At 40.0% G+C, this 20,352-nt stretch overlaps 1 protein-coding gene across 1 annotated transcript in view; it reads right to left on the bottom strand.

The window, feature by feature from the left end:
- SLC13A1 (solute carrier family 13 member 1) overlaps positions 1–20,352 on the bottom strand; it is an 86,348-nt gene that overhangs the window by 16,121 nt on the left and 49,875 nt on the right. Inside the window, exons 7-10 of the mRNA XM_084785384.1 lie at positions 16,646–16,797; positions 6,418–6,537; positions 2,280–2,378; positions 645–746 (exon numbers count right to left, since the gene is read on the bottom strand). Coding sequence (XP_084641510.1) covers positions 645–746; positions 2,280–2,378; positions 6,418–6,537; positions 16,646–16,797 — 473 coding nt within the window. The remainder of the gene's footprint in view (positions 1–644; positions 747–2,279; positions 2,379–6,417; positions 6,538–16,645; positions 16,798–20,352) is intronic.

Below are 20,352 nucleotides of genomic sequence, written 5' to 3'. Positions count from 1 at the left end.
TCTCAGTTACTGCCTATCCAACCTTTCCACTCTATTCATTTGCCCTACTGCCATCTCTTCTTGGATGTCCCGTACTTAGCATATTTACACAAAACATTATCAGAACTCTCTTACTTACTATGAAGTCAATCTTCTGCCAATCTTTCCTATTAAGTTAATTGCCTGATATTTTTTCTAATTTTTAAATATATTTTATTAATTTATTCATATTACATCTCAATTGTTATCCCATCCCTTGTATCCTCCCATTCCTCCCTCCCTCCCATTTTCCCTTTACTCCCCTCCCCTATGACTGTGACTGAGGGGGACTTCCTCCCCCTGTATATGCTCATAGGATATCAAGTCTCTCCTTGGTAGCCTGCTATCCTTCCTCTGAGTGCCACCAGGCCTCCCCATCCAGGGGACGTGGTCAAATATGGGGCATCAGAGTTCGTGTGAAAGTCAGACCCCACTCTCCACTTAACTGTGGAGAATGTTCTGTCCATTGGCTAGGCACAATGCCCACCCTTTCTGCTTTCTTACTCTATGCTTAATACCTCACCCCCAAGAATATTAGATATTTTTCCTAAGGAAATCAAGCATCTCACACAGTTTCTCTAAGTTGTAGAGGGTGTTTAGAGACCTCTACATATGTAAATACTCACTTTGAAAACAGGACCGACCACCCAGTGACAAAGCCAGGATCCCGACTGAACCAGAGCAGGGCCATTATAATGAAGATTACCAAGGTCACGGTTTCCTGATACCTGGAGAAAAACACGCTGCTGTCATTTCTTACTTTCCAAGCACTAGGGAAAACTAGCTGTTGTCGTGCTAGTCTTGACAGCCCATGGACACTGTGGGAACTCAGTGTGTTCTTATTTGAAGAACGCCAGTGCTCTTAGAAAAGGCCCTTCCTCCTCCTCAGCTTTTCTACCTAGCACATTTTAGTAGGGCAGTGGCATGTATTTCATTTTATTGACTAATAGCCACTGAGCTTTGCAGGTTTGTGGTTTTAGTCAAGTGTTATAACTTCCTTGCTGGCAAGCACATGATTATTTGCTTTAAAATAACTGCTTCTGCTTATCTGTATGGGTTCATGTGCAAGTGAGGTGTGTGTGTGTGTGTGTGTGTGTGTGTGTGTGTGTGCGCGTGTGTGTATGTGTGTGTGTGTGTGTGTGTGTGTGGTGAGTCTACGTGTGTGTGTTTGTGTTCATGTGTCTGTGTGTGTGCGAGTCTATGTATGTGCAGTATGGGAATGTGTGTGTCTGTGTGTGTGTGCTGTGGGTCTATGTGTGTGTGTGGTGAAGGAGTGTGTGTGTGTGTGTGGTGATGGAGTGTGTGTGTGTATCTGTGTGTGTGTGTGTGCTGTGGGTCTATGTATGTGTATGGTGAAGGTGTGTGTGTGTGTTGACAGAGTGTGTGTGTCTGTGTGTGTGTGCTGTGGGTCTATCTGCGTGTGGTGAAGGAGTGTGTGTGTGTGTGTTGACAGAGTGTGTGTGTGTGCTGTGGGTCTGTGTGTGTGTGTGCTGTGTGTCTATGTGTGTGTGTGAAGTGTGAAGGAGTGTGTGTGTGTTTGTGTGTGTTGACGGAGTGTGTGTGTGTGTGTGCTGTAGGTCTATGTATATGTGTGCTGTGGGTCTATGTGTGTGTGTGAAGGAGTGTGTGCGTGTTGACAGAGTGTGTGTGTGTGTGTGTGTGTGTGTGTGCTGTGGGTCTATGTGTGTGTGTGCTGTGGGTCTATGTGTGTGTGTGTGTGTGAAGGAATGTGCATGTGTGTGTTGACGGGGTGTATGTATGTGTGTATGTGTATGTGTGTGCTGTGGGTCTATGTGTGTGTGCATATGTGTGTATATGTGTGTTGACAGAGTGTGTGTGTGTGTGTGTGTGTGTGTGTGTGTGTGTTGACAGAGTGTGTATGTGTATGTGTGTGTGTGTGTGTGTGCTGTGGGTCTATGTGTATATGTGTGATTGTGGAGTGTATGTGTGTATGTGGTGATGGAGTGTGTGTGTGTCTGTGTGTGTGTGCTGTGGGTCTATGTGTGTGTGTGTGTGTGTGGTGAAGTAGTGTGTGTGTGAGTGGTGACAGACTGTGTATGTGTGAAGGAGTGTGTGTGTGTGTGTGTGTGTGTGTGTGTGTGTGTGAAGGAGTGTGTGTGTGTGTGCGTGTGTGTGTGTGTGTGTGTGTGTGAAGGAGTGTGTGTGTGTGTGCGTGTGTGTGTGTGTGTGTGTGTGTGTGTGTGTGTGTGTGTTGGTAGTGGTGGTGATGGGTATGTATATATAACTCATGCATATTTTACCTCATTGGCCCAAGTTTTTCATACTCTTGCTTGATCACGTCAGCACAAGCTTTTTCTTTGAGTGTTTTGGTTTTGCCACACTTAAACATCTCCTTAAAGCTGAAAAAGATAAAAGAGCCTCAGAGTTAAGGAAAGTATTTCACCACCACCTCCCTTATGGAAGAGACATTTGTAAAGGCTTTGTGAAATGTTTCTCTGATGACACCAGGAATCCATGCCCTGTGCCTGTGTCTCTGTCTCTTTCATTGACTGTTCTCTCCTTCTCCGCTTTGTCTGGCTTGCTCACTTCTAGATGACAAAGTTTTGCTTTGCTTTCCGTGACATCTACCTATCTCTTCCTTTTTAAAGACGTTTTGTGCTCCTCGCATATTTCCATGTGCCACTTGTCTTTATCACTCTCTGTACAGTGATAATTGTCAATATGTAGTATTTGATATTTATATTACATTAAATATATATTTATTGTTCATCTTAGTTGCTAACTACTGTGCATATGGAAGTGTCATCCCACTATGCAGAAGTAGAGGTCTATCATAGATGTTCTCTTTGGCCCAATGTCTCAGCCTTGGCACACACACTAAGAACTATATTTACTGCAGAACACCTCTGTCAAATTTATGAGGCACCTAATGTCAGATCCATCAAGTCTGACAAAGATGTTAAAGAGTTGACACCAGGGCATGGAATTCAAAATACTGCACTTAGACTCCAAACTAAGCTACTCAAACCAGTAAAAAACAACCTTAGTGCATTCTTTCCCTGTGAGGGTTATGGCCACCTGCGCCCTAAAGGCAGAGTAGTTAACCTGTGAGACACTTCCAATACTAAATAACACTCCTGCTTTGCCTTCAGCTGCTGGGTTTTGTATCCTCCTTTCACTGTTATTTTTCTTTTCATTTTTGGTTTCAATGTCTAAGGTCTTCAAAAGTTTAAACAATTTTTGTGGGACATTACTCTAGATGTAATTTTTTAATCCCTCTGGAAGAAGAATCAAATGGGGAAATAGACTCTTAAGGCTTGTCTCTAGAGATGGTGAGAGCAGTGCGGTTACGTCCTGATGTGTGAGCAGTAATGACGGAAGCAGTCTCCAGTGAGGCTACCGTGTAGGAGAGGCTGGGAAGGGAGATGGGGGTAATGAGAAGGTAATTGCCAACATCAATACAGCTTCTGCTTGGCTGCCATGTTTTCCATGTAATTCTCCTGTGCCACATTGTTCCATGCTCCCTGTTAAAGGAGCTGGATTTCCCTGATTCTTTGTCGTTGTTTGTTTGCTTGTTTGTTTAAGACCGGCTCTCTTTACACAGTTCTGGATTTCCTGGAACTCATTATAGAGACCAGGCTGGCCTATGAACTCACAGATATCTGCTTTCCTCTGCCCACCGCGTGCTGAGGGAGTAAAGGCGTGCGTCCCCATGCGTGGATGGACGGAATTTCTGTGATTCTTACGTCATCTATCCTAGACACACACAGCCATCCTCATGCAAACACGTGGTCTCTGTAACTAGTTAGATATTGTTTCATTCATGATCAGTGAAATTTTTGTTTCAGTTAGTTTCCTGACTATTGACAACTCAAATTTTTATCCCTAGTTACAACATAAATACTTTCATTGCAGGGACCGAGTCTGAGGGCAACCTTGAGAACCAGCTGTACAAGAGACAACAGTAACCAAAGATTAAACGTTCCCTCAGAAACTCTTTTTCCACCCTCTAAGCTGCGTACACCCTTCGTCCCTTTGGCTGCTGCCAGTCAACCACAGATCAAGCTGAATTTGTTTTGCTGCAAATGAAGGTTAATATCCAGCGAAGGACCCGATGAAGCATACGAGGGTGTGCCAACCTCTTTTCCGCTGAAGTAAATACAGAGCACTGATGGATGAGCGTCTGGTATGTAGGGGCTGCTTATAATGAGTGAATTAACACTGCTAACAGCCACGACACTAATTAGAATGTATGGTACCCTGCCCGGGGAGTGGCAGCTAAATTCTGTTTGTCAGTCTAGAGCCTTTAGAGGTACATGCCCTGGCAAACTGAAAACGACTCTGAAAAATCAGTTGGAACATGAAACTGCCATGTCTAACCAGAAGTGGACAGCAAGAAGGCTGTTTAAACACAACACTGACCATGATTTATGGGCTTTGCCTAATGAGGACATTTCACAGGGCTTATTTTGGGTATCTCACTAGGAACATATTCTAATACTCCTGCCCTATATTAAAATAATAATAATGGAGGTTGCATAATATATATTTGTTTAAAGTCATTAAAAGAAGCAATAAAGAATGACAACAGCCACGGGCTAGTCACTAGCTATTTGTGTCCATGTCCACTGGCTCAGGACTGTTCTCCCTGCCTCCAGCCTTGCTACCTGTACAACTGAACCAGCCCCCCAGGGTTTGGATTTCCTGGGAGGGGCACTTTGCATGCAGCTGGCCTGTCACACTGAAGGCCACCTGCTGAAGTCAGTGACATTCCACACATTTGCTTCAGCGGGAGGACTGTCACATGCTGCTCCCACAATCTGGATAGAACATTTTTAGATCCACCAGCTCTATCTTCCAACTACTAGCACAATTGGGATGTTTTGGAGAAAAAAAACAGGTTAAAAATAAAGAAGGGGAAATACTGGTCATTAACTTGCTAGACCTGGAAACTATGGTCACAGAGAAGACATTTCATCCTACTGTACGGTGTCACTTCTCAAAAGAAGTGCTAGCAGCTGAGAATTCACCTTAGCAGTCTTAAAGAACATTGTGTTGCTTGATTCATAGGTACTTGAAATTATTTAAATTAAACTATAAAAGTGAGTTTTAAATATTTTACTATTCAGGAAAAATTTTATTTGTGATATACCTAATTCCTAACGGAGTGTTAAATAAGTTGAAAGTGCAGACTACATGTTAGATTTTGTTGGTTAGCCCTTTGTGAGCTTTATGGTGGCTGTCAGCTCAATCATTCAAACACTGAGAGCTTATCAAACTACCTGCTCCAATCCTCGAAAAGCAGTATACTGGAATTCTCTTGGAATACAGAATTTGACATTTTAGTGGCGTTGGTGGTTCTTTATTGATCAGTGGGTCTTACTTTGGTTGTTGCATGTTCAGTTTGGAATCTTAATGCTGCCATTAAGTGCTGGAAGGGTAACTTATTGGTAAATCCTCTTGTTTACATTCGACGATGCTGAGACTAATCACGAGTGGGACTTGCAGAGATTACTCATCTGCCCTGTGAGAAGCTGGTGTTACCTCTTCTGGTGGTTTGCATAGTAATGGCCCCCATAGGCTCATATCTTTGCGTACTTAGTTGCCAAGAAGTGGAACTCTTTGAAAGGATTAGAAGAATTAGGAGGTTATGGCCTTGTTGGAGGAACTATTTCACTGGGGGTGGGCTTTAAAATCTCAAAAGCCCATGGCAAATCCAATTTCTTCCCCCACCCCCTCATATCGCTCGCTCTCTCTCTCTCTCTCTCTCTCTCTCTCTCAATATCAGATGTAGCTCTCAGCTCTTTCTCCAGCACAACATGTGCAGCCATGCTCCCCCGCCATGTTGACAATGGACTAACTTCTGAAACTATAAGCAAGCCCCCAATTAATTTCACATGCTTTCTTTGATAAGAGTTCCTTAGTCACAGGAATATATATATACGTGTACGTGTGTGTGTGTGTGTGTGTGTGTGTGTGTGTGTGTGTGTATACACTCTTTTGAACGTGTTATCAGCTTTGGAGGTGGCATAAAGTAGGAAGCCCTACATGTTCACAGTTGAAAATAACTTGATACTCTAAGAACATTCATCCTCATATCCACAGGTGTGTGGCTTCTCAGAACTCTACTCTGTTTGTTCGACTGGGACCACAACATACTCAGTTCCTCTCCCTTCCTGAGCAGTTACTGTATCACTGGCTTAAGATTCAAAAGGCATTCACTTGAATCTGTATTTTATAGACTCCACCAATGCCAACATTGTTTAAATTATTCCAGCCAACCCTAAAAAAAAGATGTGTTTACATGTGGTAATTGTTTGAGTGTAAAAACTGTGGAAACAGGGTGGGTATAGCACAGGGGAGCAAGAACACTGACTATAGAGCTAAAAGCATTGGATAGAGATGCCTTTATCACATAAAAATAAGATGTCTACTTACTTGAATCCTAAGAAAAGCCACTGGAGCCAGATCCAGGACAAGAGTAGAAGAATAACAGCAACTGGGAAGGAAAATAAGAACCAGGATCCAAAGTTGAGGCAACGGCAGTCGGGGTAGCGTCTACACGGAAACAGAAAGCCATGTTAGGGAGGAGAGACACGTGGAGTCTTCGTGGACTGCCATGAGGCCCACATCTCCCCTGTGCTCCCGGCAGGGATGTCTGACCTGGAGCACACTCACAGTATACACGCTAACTAGCACTCATCGCTCATCTCCTGCCCACGTTCTGGAGCCACATAATTTTACTATCCCCCACGCAAGTAGGACGGCCACGTTTACATTCTCATTCTTTTAAACCAGTCCCTCGCGAAATACATGTCACTGCAGCTAATAGCCGTTAAGTACAAAATAAGTGAGTGTGCGCGAAGGGGTGTGTTTTGTCAATCCTGTTCAAATCTTCAGACTAGGAGTGAGCAAAGAGCAGTCAGCTCGGCCGGGAACAGGAGGGAGTGGGCAGAGCTCACAGTTGGCCGCCATTCCCCATTGATACTTGGCACCCTCATGCTTATGAGGAGCTTGGCCTTCGCTCAGACTCTCCCCTGCCTAGTGCTTGCCTTCTTTTACCGAAAGCGTGGTAGCATCTTGCGTATGTGAGAGGTCACTCTACCTAAATTTGCGCTCAGTTTAATGAAACAACTCTGGACAAGGGAAAATAGTGAAATATTCTGCGTAAGACATCTGATTTTTCTTTATTTCCTAGTTATTTTACTTTCAAATTAACATAGTAACCAAACATTAACAATTAAATATGCTCGGGTAATGAACACCTTTTTTTGTGACCTTACACTCATTACTTTTAAATTTAGTCTAAACACTAAATAAATTATCATATCACAGTCATTTTATAACTACAGAGGAAATTTGAAAATAATTGACTTTGGTAACTTCTTTCTTAACATGATAACAAAAGAGTTGGAAATCTAAATACACATAAGAATTGAAAAGCTGTTTTTAGTTCTTTTGAAATGACAAAATACAGAAAGCTTTGTGAAAATAAAGATTTTTCAGTGTTTTAAATAGTTTGTGGCATAGCAATTTCCTCTAAATTAAAGCATAACTTCCTGGAGGGAGGAAGTAAGTTTGTGAGACTCAGGAAGTAAACAAATCACACAAGTCCAGGAGGCTAAAGTGAAATCATAATCCCTATCCAAGGTTATCATCAGGAAACAACAGCAGGGAAAGGCTCTGTAAGGGTGAGTGAAGGAAGGATCTGTGGCCCACATGCAAATGGGCTGCTCCTAAACCACTGAAGAGTAGAGCCCTGCTATCTTTTACCTTCCACAGTTTACCGATAGATCAATATAGAAGTCCTAACAGTGAGTGAAATATGCCTGAGCTCACTCATTTGTGGAACCTAGAAAAGTAGAACTCATAGGATTTGAGAGCAGAATAGTGGTCCCCAAGGCTGGAGCCAGTCGGGAGGGGCAGAGGCAGAGGCTGGGCCATGGGTGTTAAGCTGTAGGTGGATAAGGGGAAGACTACATTCTGGTGTTCCGTTGTATGCCAGTTTACCATAATTCCTAATAATCCCTAAAGGGGATGATTTTGAATGCTTCATTAAAAACATGATAAATAATTGAGGTGTTTACCTCAAAACTGAACCATTAAACTATGTGTTGAAGCATCACTTTGTCTTCCATAAATATTTTTTAATGTGCTAATTTAAAAATTCAGTTGGTGGTGGTAAAGATAAAAAGAAATTAAGATATTCTACCCATTTATAATGTTTTTTTTATCATAAAGAGTAAGTGATTAGGATCAACTTCCATCTGTCTGGATATTAATCAATATCCAGTTTTCCCAGCAGTAATTAAGCAAGATGTTGCCTCATCTGTGACTGTAAGGGTACATATTTAGAATACAGTTAGGAATTATGCTGGCTTAGTAAAGTGGAAAATGTAGGTTATTCCCCAAGACTCATGACGTCACTAGCCCTGAGGAGTTAGGTAGGTTTCCAGACCCAGGCACGGACTTCTCAGGCCCGAATGGAGAACTATTAGTTATCTCCAAGGTACGCATGCCACTAAAACTCATTTTTCCCAGGGAAGAGCCCCCATGTGGTTATCCAATAACAAGTCACATTATATGGACTAAGCAGGTTGTATTTATATATTTAGAAATTTGTTTATATATGGACATAATTGATATATAATATACATATATATAATTAAAGACATAAAAGCAATGTGTTTGAGTGGGTAAATGGGAAGGTTTGAAGGAAGGAAAGGGAAGAGAAAATGATTTAACTATATATTTTAATTTCAAAAACATTCTAAAGGACCTGTCTTCTCTCTAATGTGTATTTTTTGGTGTCTTTGTCAAGAATCAAGTGGTTGTGGGTGGATAGATTTATGTTATATTCCTTAGTTATATTCCACTGTCTAGTGTATCTGTTTTTGTGCCAGTACCATGTTTTTTTTTCAATTACTGTGACTCTTTAGTATAGCTGTAGGTCAGGTATGGTGTTCCCTGGAACAATATTTTTGTTGTTGTTCAGAACAGTTTAGTATATCTGGGTCTTTTGTGATTCCATGTGAATTTTAAGATTTTCAAAAAAACAAAAAACAAAAAACTCTCCGCTCTGGAATTTTCATGAGAAGAATATTGAGTAAACATTGCTTTTGACAAGGAAGCCATTTTTCACAATACTAACTGTATCAGTCCATGCGCCTAAGAAGTCTTCCTGTAGATATGGACAAAATGTGCCATATATTAAAGCCTGAGGGACAGGTTGTCTGAGAAACAGGTTATGAGGGGAACGGATTCACACTGACTTGAAATGTCCTGTAGTTTCCCAATTGATCATGTTTAGTGGACTTCATGTGTAGTGGACTCTTATACGCATGAGTTGAGAGCTCAGAGAAAGGGACAGAGATGCAGACATAAACTGGGCACCCACGAGTGCATAAGTAGAATTCTAAACCGGTAAGGGGATGAAATGGAGACTTGGTTGTCCAGCTGAGTCACAGTGCGTGCCTAGGCTTGCCTTGTTCTAGGAGGTAGGGAAGGAGGGAGAAGGGGCGGGCAGGCTAAGGACTTTTGGTTCTAATGAAAACCCTCTGAGCAGGGCATGCATTATACGTCTATTCCACAGGGAGAAGAACTAAGTCTTAGGGTTAGGTGTGCAATTGTTCAAGGCAGCGGACTGTGTAGTCAAGCGGGACTTTCATCCCAGGAGAAGTTTTAGTTTAGAACAAAGCTGTTTATCACAAGACCACTCTTGTTTTCAATTACAGGTCCCGGTTAAACTAAAAAATTCTGTGTATGTCATGAAATATCCACAAGCTAGAACCTAATCTTTATATTTAAGGACACTGAAGACAGTAAGATTTTTCTCATGTAAAACAGAGACATGCTTGGACCTAAGGCATGTACATATCCAAATGTTGATAGCGAAAGAGCCCCCTAGCTACTGCAGTTCTTATGACCAACTAGGAACAGAATGGATAACTTTAACTCAAGTGAAAAAATGCACAGGAACAGCCTCATGAGAAACGGTGCAGCTATGCAAATCTACAGACTTCTTAGAGATTTGGATCATTAGCAGACATAACGAGTTGATGTCTACACTGATTATAATTCTTTTTTATTATGATTCCTTTTGATGAACAACTTTTTCAATTGCGTGAGGCAAAGTCACTTCTCAGCTTAGGACCCGAGGACTTTGAATGATGCTTATTTTTAAAGGCGCTTGAAAATGTTGACTGCTTTTTGTTTTCATAAGCCAGGCATAATTTCTAACAGCAAGAGCAGGGCAGCACATACGACTGCACAGCAGTGTGACAGCATGCACAACACTCGTGCAAATCCAAACCGGACTAAATCCCAGCATGAGGAGGGGAGCGGGATGCCCACCCCCAGCTGGGGAGCCATTGGCAACTGTCAGCTGATGGGAGAGGAGGGCCGGCTCTCCCCAGGAGTGAGCTCCGGAAAAGTCAACCACTCTTCAGTGCAAGGCCACAAGTCGGAGAATATTTGGATAGCACAAAGTGGCCCTGATAAGAAAAGGCTTAAGGGGTGGGCAAGAAAGTGGCATATAATTTTGGGTAAAGTTGGGGGAAGGAGTGCAAATAAGATCAAAACAAGGTGTATGAAATTCTCAAAGAACTAAAAAAAAAAAAAAAGTGTCGTGAGCAAACCAGAGTTGTTGACAGTGTTGCTATGCCCAAGCTCTATAGACAGCTGCACATACACAGCACCTTTAATCTTTATGGTAATACATTATAATATTTCCCTTATTTTGATTTTTAAAAACCCTGATGTTCAAAGAAGCTGATGAATGACAAAATTAGAATCTAAACTGAATTCTGATCCAAATACTGTGATGGCCACATCTCTTAAATTAAAAAGAAATTATGTATCTGTGTATGTGGGGTGTGTGTGTGTGTGTGTGTGTGTGTGTGTGTGTGTGTGTGTGTGTATGCATGTGCAGATGTATGTAGTATATTAATGCCACAGAGCACATATAGAGGTCATAGAATAACCTACAGGGTTAGTTTTCACATTTAATTATGTGGGTCCCAAGGATCAAATTCAGTTGCCAGGTTTGGTGGCAAGCACCTTAACCCGCTGAGCCATCATGGTGGTCCCCACATTTCTTTTCTGGTAGTTTCCAGGTAATTTGTTTCTAAGAGATTTACATTGCTCATTTCCAAAGTGAAAATCATAGTAGTTATTGAAGGTAATTAGAACTGTATTAGAAAGGAATGCTTACTTTCTTCATTTATGATTAGCAAAGACAGTGAGGTGGCCAGGGAAACTCTGAGCCCAAGGCAAGTACAAAAGCAGTCTGTGAACCCAGAACAGCAGCTCATCCCTTGGCCACAGCTTCATCTTCTGCATAATACCTGCTAGCAATCATTCATAATCTGAAAACGCTCATATTTGTCTCAGTTCTTAAGAGAAGGAAAGTAGCTATGTTTTTATAATCCTCACTACAGTGTGCTATAGCTTTCTAATTTTTTGATTGCTGTGGTGAATATCTTACAGTGACAAGGGGCTACTTTACAAATTCAGTGCCACCTATGTGGACTAGCAAATGCTCCATGTGTGGTTGGGTACTGTCTGTAGGTTTAAGCGTCCACTGAGACTTCTGGAGCCTATCTCACAGGGCTGGGGCAACGGCTGTAAGGATGGGACACGCAGTTAGTGAGAACGCCTTCATTTAAAGCCGCTTTCTATGCCCATAGTTTCACAGCCAAAACTTCAAACCCGAATAATACATTTTTACAATCATCACGCTATGCCATTTTGCTTGGTATAACATTACATTATTTATTTCAAGAGCTCCTTTTTTGACTGACAGCTGTCATACTCACTTGGTGACAATAATGCATCAAAACTTCCCTAGTACTGTGAAAATAGTAATTGTTCTTAATAATATATTTCCTATCACAGGTTTGACTTGATATGAAGATTACTCCAGTGGTAGGATAAGCCTGAAGAACCATCCGTACTTTGTGGGCGCCATGCACCTCTCAGGCTTGTCGGGTAGCTTTCTCCTCCGTACAGCTCCCCTCAACCTCCCTTTTCCAAGAGTTTCTGTCTTTTACGGGTTAAAGCCAGACAGACATCTTACCTTTGCTCTAAAAGAATTCCCCCTGAGCTTCGGTCAGGCTAAAATTTTATTCTTGACTTTTCCAAACTTGAATAATTTCAGCGTTCTGCCTTCTTCTGCCTACTGTGGACTTGCTCCACTCTGCTCAATGTGAGTTGTGCCTGTCACTAGCTGTTTCGTGGAACCTATTCCCTTCCGCAACGCCAAGGAGTACCGTGGGCCTTTCTCGGCCATCCTCTGGCCTCTCCTATCCTTTCAGGTAGGCCTGTTCCACCTGTTCTTCTGAAGGTAGATGTCTCTTTTGGCTTTCGGAACAGCACATGCTTCTGACTCCTCTCCTACTTTAACTACCCCCCTCTCTTTACCTTCCTTATTAACAGGTTCTCCTGGAAGTATATTCCAGGAGATACGCAGTATTTGTATTATTTTGTATTATTTTACACCTTTTCTTTGTGGCTATCTCCATGCTCAAGAATTCAATTTCTGTTCTAATAGATATACTACTTAACCTATAATCACCTCAGAGAATGTACTTGCAAAGTGGGCTACAGATTCCCTGTGGATAGGGTCTCAGCAGCCATGTCAGTCTGTCCGGATTAAGTTTCTTAATCTCTGAATTTGGCTATTTGTGGACTATAACCTCTTCTCTTCTAGAGGTTCAAGGCACTACTCTCTAGCTGGGCATTGCCAGAGGTGCTTTAGCCTCTCTTTAGCTTGAAATTCTCCCTATTAATGATAATGACTTTCGGGCTGTACAGTGTCTTGATTTAAATCCTGTGATCCCAGAAGTAGCCTTTCATCATTTCTCAGTGAATTAGTAATGAATGCCCTTCTAATTGGATTCCTTACCCCAGACTCTTAGAATGTCAATCTGTGCACACATAGCCACTCTAAACTATGTAAGAAATGGAGACAACCTTAGTTCTAAAAAAATATGTTGTAGATATTGCTCTGTTGATTTATGAGTTATTTCTATTGATTTTTTGCTGTATATTGTGTTTGCTGCTAAAATGCTTCTGAATAATGCCAATTTTCTGGAGCAGACCTTCTGTGGCATATGATAGAAGTCCTCTTTTAGAACTCCCCTTCAGTTGCTGGTGAGGTAACTTTTCATTAATGCAGTTTTTACAGTATTTTTTATTATGATGTACTGTTATCATCGTTGTCTCTCAACCTATCTACTAAAATGGTGATTATCAATAGGAGATAAATAGACAACTAAATAGTGGGAAACATTTCAAAATAGGTTACACAATATTTTCCTTTCAATATTGTATCGGGAAGATGACACCTTGTTGTGAATATCAATGGCAGAATTTATTGATACCCACGTTCCTTGTAGCTTTTAGTATTGGAAAACAAAATAATTGCAAATTTATCTTTATTCAAAATGATGCCAAGTAGAATCAAAAAGAAAAGGTTATATTATCTTAATGGATTCCTAAATAAAGCAGAATATCTCTCCAGCTATAAATGTGTGTAAAATTTATATATTGCAAAGCTTTAAGCTTCTGAAATTTTGATTGAGTGAATATTGCCCCATTGTAGTTTTTTAAGACCACTGTATTTTACAAAGGTGCATTCAAGAAAAATCTTACTTAGTAGTTACTTCATTTTATAGCAGTACTTTTTGTCAAATGGTGACTCATTTTATTCTAATCATGATTTCAATATACTCATTAAGGGAAAGGCAGCATCTTGAAAAAAAAACACTAAATTTCTAGTATATTTTAAGTAGTTTCTAAATTTAAAGGAAACTTTAGTCAAATTTGATGATCAAAGACATTAGGTTCATGAAAATAGTTATTGAAGTATTTGTCTAAAATGTTAAAGTGCTCTTGAGCTGATATTAAAAATAGATGAATGCATGCAAAGCATCAAGAGAAAGGTTAAATAATAAAAATTTTAAAAACTGGTTGATATAGGGCACAGGAAAGAGCTGAGCAAGCTCAGCATGGATTCAGCCACGGAAGGTGATTTCACTGGAACAGTCTAACCACGCGCTATACAGCAGCAGTGGTGCACCACTGGCATTAGGACTCAGCATTAGGAAGAGGATTCTGAAGGGCTTGTTGAGATGTGGAATCTCTTTTTCTTGATCAATTATAGCTTGCAGAAATGATTCAGGAGCAATTCCAGTTCTGAATTTGGGTATTCATGCACTATAGCCCCTTGGGATTGAATCTCAGAAGCCCTGCACAGAGGTATGTTAATTCAGAACATGGCTGCTCTGGCGAGAGATGACAATCAAAGATCTAGGTCTGTGTGACCCATCTAGAATACAAACAAGCCTTTAATCCAGGAAACAGAGTAAAACAGATCTGAGTTCAAGGCCAGCCTGGTATAGAGCAAGTATCAGGTAAAGAAAAGCTTAGATCCAGGCATGGTGATACATGCCTTTATTCCCAAACAATGAAGGTAACGTTAGTTTATAGAAGGAAGCACTCGTGTTTGAAAGTGATCTATTTGAGTAGCAGAAAAGGTGATGTGATGAATCAGAGAAGATTTGACAGAATAGGATATGGCCAACTCTCACGAGAAGGGAGAGGAAAGGGAAGCTACTTAAGAGGCAGTTTTTCAGAGAGAGGAGGCAGTTTTTTTAACCAGGACAATAATAGAGAGATGGGTTGCAGAGAGAGAGAACGCAGGTAAAGACAGAACAAGCCAAAAAATGAGAAAAAGCCAGAAGATTAGAGCAGATTTCTGAGTTAGTCTGAGGCTAAGCAAAGCAATTCTGGGCTGACAGAGAAGCCAGATTAAGTAAATAAGCTGGGAGAAGAGTTTGAGCCAGAACAGCTGAGTTGAACCAGCAGCCCAGAGCTCAGAAAGGACAATTAAGGGTGAACTTATTAAGCACTAAGTCTCAGAGGGTGAAAACATTCTAGGCCTAGGTTAGATCGTATAGAGGCTAGAAGCTTCCAGGACTAGGCCTAGGTTGGCAAAAGGAGACAGTAAACCTCCCAGACAACAACTGAACAGGAGAACAAAAGCTACATTTATAGTCCTCCATTTACAAACTAAGTATCCTTCAAATATTTCCCCCTAAGTGGTTCTTAAGTCTATGAAGTATCACTCTGAAGGGGAAGTAGACACAAAGCCCCACCCCAACCAAGATGTTATTTAAAATTGATACCTGCTGGGAAAGGTATCTCCAATGGACTGCCATGGGTATATCCCATACACTTCATGGAAGACAGTAAGTCCAAGTGTGGCTAACCAATAGAAAACATACTCTACAATTTTAATGCTTTTTATTTCTTTAATTTTTTTTGTTTATTTGATCTGATTTTAATTTTTATCTTGTTTTGGAGAGCAAGAGAGTGGAGAGTGAGAGCAGAAGTTTGGAAATGGGGAAAACATAATCAACATATGTTGTTTGAAAACATTTAAAAGTAACATAAATGTACATTTATATTAAAATATATAAGTTAAAGCATATGTATAAAACATTAAATACACACGAGGGTCTTCAATATTGAATGTGAATTTCTACATCATTGCTCTTTGTAAACAAGATGCTACTCTTCGTAGAGTGTTGGCTGGCATTCTTAGCCTTGGATTTGTTGGAGAAGCTAAGTGTGCAAAAAGTTTTACAAATGAATTTGGGGAGTGTGATAGAGCCTGGGGATCTGCTCTCTAGAGTGTAATTCCCTGCTTCTTATAAGTCTGCCTCCTCATCTTGGGCTTCTCAAATCCCACTCATCTTCCTAGCACTCTGGCAAGTGTATAATATACTTTTAATACTTGAAATAGACCTTGTGTTTGAGCTCTCAAAGGAAAATATGTATTTTTAACAGTTGCTTCAATAGTTTTACATACTGCAAAATATTTTAGCATTACTTACAAATTTAACTCTCATAATTTTCTTATAAAATGTGGCTGTTTAACATATGAAAAACTAAATCTTGGAAGGATTGTTTCTTAGTTAAAATTTATAAAGCAAGTAAGTTAAATTTGTGGTACTTTTAACGAAAATACCATCAGAGTTCCTCAGTCTTTGTAATGGTCTGATATTACAACTATGAGCCTTCATTTGGTCATTTGCACATCAGTAGGACACTCTAGTGCCTTTATCTCTGGTAGCTACTTAATTGTTCAGATTCTTTTTGGGTGTTGCCAGCCTCAGCCTCTTGTGGTTAGTGCCTGTGTTGATAGTTCACCATTTAAGTCCAAATGTTCAGTATCCAAAGTCTGCATAGATTGTCTCATGCAACAATGCATTTTCCTGTCAGCTGATTATCACAGTATTGAATTTGCTGTAATGAAAAATTTACTCCCTCTATTGTTTGAGTATTGGAGAGAATTACTGCTTGATTCCATTCAGATAAGCATGCTGCCTGTGATATTAGCAAAAGCAAAGTCATTGTATAAAGTCACGATCTGACCTTAGCTTAGCAGGAGAACGGGTCTTCAAGTACATGTTAATTTACCAGGTTATTCATATTTCATCATCAGTCCAAAGGAAGGTCTTTAAATCTAGAGCCATCCTGATAGGGAACAAAATTAATCCTGCATAACAGGTTGGTGCCAGGATTCGATGAGTCAGGTAAGAATAATTTCTATGGTTCGGATGTTGTCCACTTGTTGAATCACCAATCTGACTGTACTTACGTATTGAACTGCTCAGCGAAGATCAGGTTGGTGGAGGTACCAGTGATGGTTGTCAGCCCGCCAATGGTGGAAGAGTAAGCAATGGACAAACACATGAGTTTACACATCATGTGGTCCTTCTTTGACCTATATTTTGCTCCCGTGACTGAGTTCTGTTAATAAGAAAATCCATTATGAGAATAGCTCTATTTATAGCCATAGCAACACTTCTTATAGAATGAATGTGTCCCAGCTCTCCTATTTCATATACATAATGATATTTGAAGACAGAACCTTTGGAAGGTAATTAGAGTTAATGTCATGAAATGAGATGAAAGCCCCTTTAAGAGGAGACACTAAGATGACATTAAAAAAAGAAGAAGAAGAAGAAAAAGAAGGAGGAGGAGGAGAAGAAGAAGAAGAAGAAGAAGAAGAAGAAGAAGAAGAAGAAGAAGAAGAAGAAGAAGAAGAAGAAGACGACGACGACATTAACATTTCTTTTCACCAACTGGAAATACAGGGAGGTAGCCATATGAGTGCCCAGGAAGCAGACATCACCAGACCCTCACCCCTGCCAGACCTTTGCCCTGGACTTAATTGCAGTAAGTGAGTTCTTGTGGTATTTTGTTATTGTAACCTGAGCTAACTAATAAATAATACTTACTTATCCATAGAAATGGAACAATAAAATAAACATTTAAGTAAAACCCTTAAATACTTCACAAACATAATTTCAGTGATTCGTTAGTGCTTCTCTGCTGCCTCTAACCCATCACGTCTTCCTTCTGGTTTTTTTTTTTTGTTTGTTTTTGTTTTTGTTTTTGTTTTTTTGAGACAAAGTCTCTCTGTGTTAGCCTTGGCTGTCCTGGAGTCACTTTGTAGACCAGGCTGGCCTCAAATTCACAGCGATCCGCCTGCCTGTTGTTTTCTGCTATTATTGAGGGTAAATTGTCAATAACTTCCTTAACATCTTTGGGAGCTTTTCCCCACCTTGGTTCTTTAAATGTTGATACTCATAAGACATCTCTTTAGAAACTAAATGTTTTTAACTTAGTGATCCTTAGCATTGAGAGATGGAATGAGAATGCTTGTTCTTCATTATCTCCTCCAAAATAGTCTGTATGTGCACACACACACACACACACACACACACACACACAGAGAGAGAGAGAGAGAGACAGACAGACAGACAGACAGACAGACAGACAGACAGACAGACGTGCACAGACACACACAGACACACACACACACACACAGAGGATCATATAAGTTGGATACTTCTTTTTTCTATACTTGCTATCATGCTATTCTGCAGTAGTTACAAAGTGCTTTCACTTAATGCTTTTGTCCAACTCAGTCTCTCCATTCTACACAAAACATATTCCCCAGTTTCATTTCTGTCTCTGTGTGAAAATATCTTGACAAAAACTAAGGCAGAGACTACAATTCTAGATTACAGTCTATCATGCCAGAAAAGTCACAAGGGCAAGAGCTTGAACAACATTCAACAACACATTCAACTTGCTTGATTGCTTAGGCTCAACTTGACTTTTCCGTACTTTCCCAGTCCAGAGCTCCCCCAACTACATTGTGTCCACATAAATTCTATACCATAGTGAGCTTGGCAATGTTCTACCAGGTTACAGGTGAAGACATGAGATGCAGAGAGGTCAAATGAGTTATCCAGGGTCAGCGACTAAAAGTGGCAAACCTGGAAAAGGTCATTATTATCTTGCTTTAAAGTTCAGGGCTGTAGTCCTTGCTCGGTGTTATTTGTCTTCCTTAAAATATTCTCTTCTACACAATTCCATTGATTTCCTTTTACACAGAGTGCTGCTTAGATTCTTCCATATTTAGTACCACCATGTCATCTTGGTCTAAGTCAATATTATCTCTGGCCTGGGTTGATCTACTAATATTCTGTAAACTCCACAGATCAATCTTTGATGCTTCACAGTTGTTCTATATCCTCCATGCTTCAAATAAATCTAAGAACTATTTTAGTGCTTGATATATTTGATTGTGTTCTATCCATGTGTGTTTTAATACATAGAGTTTTTATTTTTAAGCTAAGGTGTATGGAACCGAATTAGCCAAGAATTACTAGAAGGAGATCCACAGGATATCACAGTAATCAAGAACACATTCTAGAAGCACATCTGTCCATGTATATTGGCTGTTATGATAGTGCTACAGTGAACATGGCGCCGGGTGTGTGTGTGTGTGTGTGCGTGTGTCTGCGCGTGTGCGTGTGCGCGCGTGTGTGTGTGTGTGTGTGTGTGTGTGCGTGTGCGTGTGCGTGTGCGTGTGCGTGTGTGGTGTGTGTGTGTGTGTGTGGCTAGGCATCATCTGTAACCTTGATTGCGTTTCATTTTGTCAAATTCCTGTTAGTATTGATGGATCATAGGTTGGTTCTACAGTTCAGTTTGCAAAACACCTTTATAGTACTTTATAAAATCTACCCCCACCCACAAAGCCCAGCAGGGTGCATTGGTATTCTGTACAGATAAGCATGCTGCCTGTGGTATGGGCAGGGTAAGGCCTTTTCACGAGATCATGATAAGGAAAAACGACTACTCTCTAAAAGTCAACATGGATGTGAAAATGGCATTTAGCATGCCAGGGTTCAGTACTGTGGACTATAACTTACCTTTTTACTTTTTAATTAACTTAAAGGTCAGCCCTTATAGGGATCTATTCTACCCAAAAGAAAAAAAAATATAAAAAGACTCTACTAGCCTTATATTTTCTACATGTATACTACATAGTGAAATCACATAGGTTGTATTTTCCATGTGATGTTTTTCTATTTAAAAGTTACCCAAAAAGGTATGTAAAATATGATGAACTTCTTCAAAAATTTTGAGTGAACTTAAAAGATACCTGAAACTTTTGGCTTACACATTAAATATTTTTACTACAAGAAAGACATCCAACAATCCAGAACATGAAGTGGAGTTTGGGCATTATTAAATCAGCAGGTGCATATTGTTCAAAATATAATTTTATGTAGTTTCCCATTGACATTAAAGCTTATAGATTAAGATAAATATAGATTTTATATGAAAGATAAGCTACAAATATTTGCATATATGAACATAATGATTGAAATGCATTGACAGGTTTGTAATAAAATAATTTTATACTGAGATGCCTCAGTCTTTATTTATATAAATAATGTAAAAACACCATTAATGCTAGTATGTGCACATATTGATATTCATGTAGATCTGATGGACTTAGACAGCCAGAAATGTTTAGGGTCAATTAGAATTCCACAATAAATTGATGTATGCATGAATTGTATAGATCATACCCATCAAAGGTTTAATAGAATGTTTTTGATGTAGAGTGGTAGATGCACATTTTCCCACCCTAGTCCATGAGCCTCATAATTGAGATTTATTGTCATTTCATTGCAGGTATGGGAGGCTGAGGTTAACCAGTTACCCAGGAGCAAGGAGTAAAGTAAGCCAATTCCTAATACAGAAATTATGAAAAAAATAAGTTCCACAACAAATTAATCTTTGGTTTCCTTCCTGTTAAGACAATAGTTTGAATTTAGAACCAAATATTTTACACCAGGGAAAGAAGATGCTGGAACAAGTCATTTGGACTAGACAGTAAGGCCCTGCTTAGGAGAACATCGTTTGCAAAAAAAAGGATGAGAAAGTCATCACTCTGTGTCTTCATAATACAGGATTTTGGTGAATGCTGTGGATATATGT

This window comes from Acomys minous (genome assembly GCF_964271855.1).
Source record: "Acomys minous genome assembly, chromosome: 6".
Lineage (NCBI taxonomy): Eukaryota > Metazoa > Chordata > Mammalia > Rodentia > Muridae > Acomys > Acomys minous.
This window is presented reverse-complemented; position numbering and strand designations above follow the sequence as displayed.